We start from the raw sequence: 6,558 nt of genomic DNA, 5'->3' as shown, positions 1-6,558 counted from the left end.
ATTTGAAAAAATACATCTTGACATAAATAAGCCACACTCGTCAGAAAAAAATTGTTGTATGCTCCAAAGTTAAAATAAGTTATTTGCCTTTTTTATTTCCATTTTCAGAAATCAGTTAAATTTTTTTTTTTTTTTTTTTTTTTTTTTTTTAAGCAGTTCTCAAATTAAGAGAAACCCGGTCAGTTGATGAAACTGGAACAGAAATGGTGGTACTCTAAAGGAATGTGTGGCACCAACAAACAGGTAATTATAAATTAGAAAGAAGAATATTCTGAAAACAAAACTTTTGAAGACGAAATTAGCATACATTTTTGATTAATCAAAACTTAAAAGTGCATTATATATTTAAGTAAATATATGATGATTGTATATATCTCATGAATCAAGAAAGACTGCTTTGAATCAAGAACATTGGAAACAAAGGTTCGGTATATGGCACAAAATGTTTTTGTCTAAGCGTAATCAGCGAATGATTATGCCATTGCTCAACGATTTATTCCTGTTCAAATAAAGTTTTTCTTAAAAACAATAGTAAATAACAATTTTACTGTCACTATTTTAGAATATGTTCCGATCAAAATACTGACATTTATAAAACTAAAGGTTCAGTTCGTTCTTGGGGGATTTTTTTTTCTTGGTTCGACAATCGTCGAATTTCACATGTTGTTGATTTTTTTTACAAATATTATTGAATTTTAGTTCTATATTTCACCAAATTAACACTTACATTTTTTAATGAGACAGCACTTGAAACAACTTTGGGATATCCGCCATTGCCCCAAAATTCATAGTGATCACCATAAAGATTAATCCAAACTTTAGAACACTGCTTATTAATAGAAAATATATCCATAATCACTTTTCGTGAGTTTATACATTAGGCTATAATTGACAATTAATTAAAATCTGCACTTCTTATAAAAAAAACAAAGACTGTCGTTTGCCCGATATTATGTATGACAGGTGCCAAAAGCTGCTAGCTTTATGAAATAGACATCATTTTTATGTTAATTGCAGATTATCAATAACACAGGTCAAGTATATTTTTAAATCTCATCTGTTTATTGAAACAAAAGTATTATAGATATATTTTAATTATGCTGCAGAATAATTACACCTAATAAAAAGTTTTCATACTGAACGAAATAAATAGATGGTTAATCTATTTTTATGGATGTGATTGTTCGCCATGCACGTACAGCTGTGTTTACAAAAAGTTCATACCTTATGTTTTATCATGTATGATACACTGACAGAAAATAAAGACTTTTGAATTAGAATTTGAATTCTAGTTTGTTCGGTATTTTTATTCTAATGTCATCAAATTCTAGCGTTTTTTTTTTTTTTTTTAATATCACCGAATTCTAGATTTTGCGATCATCATCGAATTTTAAGGTTTTCACTCAAAAATATTTGATTTTTAGATTTTTTAGCCGATTCCTAAAAAAAATTCAAATATCATCGAAATTTAGTTATTATGTAAATCATTGGATAATTTTTGACGTACACTGTGTAAGTATGGTTTTAGTCGATTGTATATAATATTTTTTTCAAATATCATCGAAATTTTGTTTTCACATAAACATTATATGAGCCGTGTCACGACAAAACCAACATAATGGGTTTGCGACCAGCATGGATCCAGACCAGCCTGCGCATCCGCGCAGTCTGATCAGGATCCATGCTGTTCGCTTGCAAACCCTATAACAAGAAGAGAAACAGATAGCGAACAGCATGGATCCTGACCAGCCTGCGCATCCGCGCAGTCTGATCTGGAGCCATGCTGGTCGCAAACCCATTATGTTGGTTTTGTCGTGACACGGCTCATATAATTCATGACCAATAAATGAGCCGCGTCACGACAAAACCAACATAATGTTTGCGACCAGCATCGATCCAGACCAGCCTGCGCATCTCGCAGTCTGATCAGGATCCATGCTGTTCGCTATCAGTTCCTCTACTTGTAATAGAGTTGGTAAGCGAACAGCATGGATCCTGATCAGACTGCGCGGATGCACAGGCTGGTCTGGATCCATGCTGGTCGCAAACGCACTATGTTGGTTTTGTCGTGACGCGGCTCAAATTATTTTTCAGGATGCCACGACGAGTGCTCTAACCCTCAGTAATGTGTCAGGAATATTCCATATTCTTGTAGGGGGTTTGTTACTCTCAATGATTGTTGCCTTATGTGAATATGTTATACATCAACGAATACGAAAACTTCGTGAAAGAGGAAGAATGAAAAAAAGGCAAAGAATAAAACTTTATTTATATTTTGTCTTTCGTGTCTATTTTTGTTGTATATTCTCAAAATTTAGCTGTGTGTATTAATTACAACAAGTGTCATGACTTGGTCGACAAATACGTAATTCGTACAAACTGGTCACGCCTTTTACAATTTTGGTTCCCGTTTCCCCAAATGCGTTGTTACATAGAGGATATTGAATGAGTGTTTGTTTAATACTAAATTTATTGAACGAGTTGAATAAAATCTTGTTTTATTCAACGAGTTCAATAAAATTTAGTCATTGAATCTACACAAATATAATATTCTTTTTATCACATATATAAAATAAGAACAGTAAACTGTTAAAATGAGTAATTTTTTCAACGACTTGTCTATATAGTATAACGCTAACATTAGCGCGCTTAAACGCTTTGTTTATATATAGCGCAAATGTCGTCACGTCAAAGTGTTATTACACAAGTGTAATATCGTTTTTATTAAATGGCTTTATTACACTCCTGCGCCCGCGGTTATGTGATAAATAGAGGATATTGGATGAGTGTAGTTCATACTGAATTTATTGCACGAGTTGTATAAAATTATTATTAAATGCGAGGCCTTTGCGAGCAAATATTATTTTATTCAACGAGTGCAATAAATTTAGTTATTAACTTACACGAATTTAATATTCTATTTTATCACATACCCCAAAATTAAAGACCGTTTAAAGTGAAATAAGAGTCATTTTTTATTGACGCGCCTATAGTATAACGCTAAACATTTAGCGCGTCTTTACACTATGTTTTATAACGCTAATGACGTCACGTCAAAATATATGAACGGCCGTGCAATACCATATTTACGGAGTCGCAAAATCGGCACGGGGTGTGATAAAACAAAGTTAAGATCGGAACCAACGCAAAATAAAGTAGTACGAACATTTTATATATGATGGCAACCGTATTTGTCCAACATAATACGGGAATTTTCTATCAGTTGAAGCGTATTTGCGCTTCAAGATTTGCATGTATTTTAGGGAGAAAAATGTGTAGGTATATAATAAAGCCATATATTTTAAACTGGTTAAAGATATTTTAGGCGGAGAGAATGTGTCTGAAGCTAAGTGAAATTCGTTTGCTCATCGCTGAACAATAATTTTAATCATTAAATTGTGGTGTGTTTTTCACTTTAAATACAAATCATGAATCTGAAGAAGTGTGCCCTCAACATCTTCTTCAAGTTCCAGAGGTCTTAGTCGGTTGCTTTTATCACTTTACTACTTTTGCTGAAGTCTGATAAAAATAATGTATGAAAAGATTGGTGGTTTCTAACCAAGGCGACAAACATCCTCAAAGTAACGCCGCACATGAAAGAGCATTAACTGTCACCTTTAGAAAAATAATGCTTAACAGAAGCCTTATAACGGTAGTATTGTTGTAACATGCACCCAAACAGATGCAAATTTATCAGTGACATTAATTTTCTAATTACAGGATCTCATATAACTATTGTTGTTGTTGTTGTTTTTTACATTTATTACAAAGCTTATATCAGATATCAAGTATAAAATAATCAAGCTTTTATTGTCACAGATGAAGCCTCAAACAGTGCGCATAGTGAAAAAAGAACCGCTAGAAGCATTAAAAGAAGCGGGATATAGTGACAGAGAAAATTCCGTGGTACGTTATTAAATAATATTAACTGTACTTGAATCATGTCACGTGCAAAGAGTGTGCCGAACCACATGTCTATTTAGTTAATGTCTCGTAAAATGTAAGTTCGTATTTTTTCGTGACTGAATTTATTTTGAAGCAATCAATGAACAGGCACATTTGTTGTGGTTTTTTGTTCTCCAAGTAATCTCGGTCCTCATTTAAGATACAAAAGGCATATACTATTACTGTTGTATATGTCGAATTTCAATATCACGAACTCATTATTTATCGAGTTATCAATAACTTTGTAAAAATAATGCAAAATTTTACTTGATGTCACAGAGATATTACTTGCAGGTGAAAGTATATATCGGATTCCTATTATTACAAGTTTTATCATTTTATTATTATTATTATTATTATTATTATTATTATTTCAGCTTACGGGATATACATCAGGGACAGCTGCTGCCACCGCGCCACTAGTGACATTTGACAGTTCTAAATATAATTATAGTCACACCTCTAGTCCGGAACATTAACACACATTAAAGGTGTTACAAATTATACAGTTTTAAATATAGCCATAGTCACACCTCCATGTTGGAACTTCAATCAAAAAGTAATAGCCACGCCTCCTGTGTTGGATATTATATTTACGTATTATAATTGATATTCTAATTAAAGTTCTAATAATCTAAATATGCACGTGCATAGCCGGAACATTGGTTACAACACGATGCAACACGTTTTCCAAATTACGTTTCTAAATAAAGACGTACCCACAAGTCATCTTTTCTCTGGATGGCTAAGGTGCAATACGTGTGACATTTTACAGTTCAAAGGAAAGCTTTAGCCACGCCTCCAGTTTGAAGCATTAATTACAAATTATTGTTTTAAATATAGACATATCGTCAGGTTGGAACATTAACATACATTACGTTTATAAGGTTGACAGATCTAAATATAGCCATAGACACACCTCTTTCTATCATGGAAAACATTAAACACGCCTATTATCCATCCAACATGTTTATTCATATTTATGATTATGACTTTTGTCATTGGTTTATATTGCTTATGTATTTTCGAATGATGTTATATTTCAGCATTGTATATATATTGCACCATTTTTCTTCCAAAATGAATAATATCTGTTTGTTTTGATTGTATAAGTTTAATAGGTCGCTCGTTTTCAATTTCTTGTAAATGCAATTCATCCGAGTACATGTAAAAACTTCTGGAATTGTTTGGATTTAACCCATGACCTAATGGACTTGTCCAGCGTCCATTTATTGATACTGTCCATTATCATTGTATGGGTAAATTAGGATGAAAATTTAAAGTTGATACATGTATAACCAATAGTATAGAGCCTGGTCAGACTGCATCAATGTGCTGGCGGCTGGCACCGCTCTACAGTATACTAGTGGCAAATGCTAATTAAATAACTGTAGGTTACAACAGGGTGACGATCAAGAACTTAACATATATTTGTTAAAATTATGTGTGCAATCGATGTTAAGGTAGAAAATGACTGACACAAAGGACAAATCAAACATTCCTATTTTATTATTACTTGTTTTGGAACTTAAGCGTGGAGAAAAAAAATAAGTATTACTTCCTGAGTCTCCCATTGTAGAATCATGTAAAATTTTCAATGTATAGTTTTTTCCTTAAATGTGAAAATCGTGGTTTTCAAAACCGGTAATTCGATTTGCTTCACCTTAATTCCATAGTACAAATGCACGTGTTATGTGTGTTTAATTTCAAATAATTCAAAAGTTACGTTCACTCATTTCATATCAGAGTGATTCAATGTTAAAGGAAGATTATTCACCATTAATAAAGTGTTAATATATTTATATGTTTTAATATTCATACCATTGTATGATAAGGTGTGAGAGTGAAAAACTAATTTTTAATTCGTCAAACTTTATGTGTTAAGACGTTTTTAAACCATGAATTGAAGAATGTGATTTTAAAGAATATACAAATATGAAAGAAAAGTGAAAATTACATCAAATCGCTTCGTTAATTAGAATTATTAAGACACACTAAGGAATCAGGACAACTATTCATAATTAATGTACACTTTTTTTCCTGAGACAATCTACATATTTTGTTCGATATGAATAAATACTTAGTTTGATTAAAATTTATTACAAGTATGCAAAAGTTTATGAAAGTACAGGAAAGTTAAAACAAAAACATTCATTTAATGAAGCTTGTCATGACAGTTGTTTATCATTTATATGTCACATCACTATTATGTAAACATTGACTATTTTATATCAGTTATAAAAAAATCTTAAATGTTCTTTACGGGACTCCACTGAGGCTGTTTTTACTTGACGGGACTGGAAATATTTTACCGAGTTAAGTGTAGCATTTAATGTATGTATGGATCAAATACTTGTGCGTGCAAAATTTTAGAAAATTTCCTAATCCGGATTGTTCACAATAATTATTTTTGTTGTGCACAATTACATAAAAATGATAAGCGTTGCAACCTTTTTTAAACAAATCTGGCAACATTCGCACGAGAAAATCGATATACTATATTATCTTAGCAGATTTTTCCGTTTGAAGTGCTTCACTTAATTTATTTAAAATGTAAACTTTTTTTGTGTTATTAGGCTTTTTTGACCTCATTGGAACTCCTTAAAAATTTAT

The 6,558-nt window shown here is 31.8% G+C and overlaps 1 protein-coding gene across 1 annotated transcript; it reads left to right on the top strand.

Annotated features, from left to right (window-relative positions):
- Positions 1-178: 178 nt before the first annotated feature.
- On the top strand, positions 179-5,295 carry LOC132740629 (glutamate receptor 2-like). Its single transcript, XM_060728573.1, has 4 exons — positions 179-243; positions 2,095-2,246; positions 3,819-3,906; positions 4,323-5,295. The coding sequence occupies exons 1-4, from the start codon at positions 187-189 to the stop codon at positions 4,422-4,424; spliced, it is 399 nt and encodes a 132-aa protein (XP_060584556.1). The 5' UTR covers positions 179-186; the 3' UTR covers positions 4,425-5,295.
- Positions 5,296-6,558: the final 1,263 nt, after the last annotated feature.

This window comes from Ruditapes philippinarum, unplaced genomic scaffold, assembly GCF_026571515.1.
Source record: "Ruditapes philippinarum isolate M1 unplaced genomic scaffold, ASM2657151v2 ctg10755_1_1_1_1, whole genome shotgun sequence".
NCBI classification, from domain to species: domain Eukaryota; kingdom Metazoa; phylum Mollusca; class Bivalvia; order Venerida; family Veneridae; genus Ruditapes; species Ruditapes philippinarum.
The sequence above is the reverse complement of the archived record's forward strand: the minus strand, read 5'-3'. Positions and strand labels throughout refer to the sequence as shown.

What these genes read in the sequence shown, in the direction of transcription:
- LOC132740629 (XM_060728573.1), top strand. Translation starts at nt 187, where the DNA reads ATGAAACTGGAACAGAAATGGTGGTACTCTAAAGGAATGTGTGGCACC. An exon ending in GAAAGAGGAAGAATGAAAAA is followed by an intron (nt 2,247 to 3,818) that starts AAGGCAAAGAAT and finishes TTTATTGTCACA; the next exon opens with GATGAAGCCTCAAACAGTGC. An exon ending in GTGACAGAGAAAATTCCGTG is followed by an intron (nt 3,907 to 4,322) that starts GTACGTTATTAA and finishes TTATTATTTCAG; the next exon opens with CTTACGGGATATACATCAGG.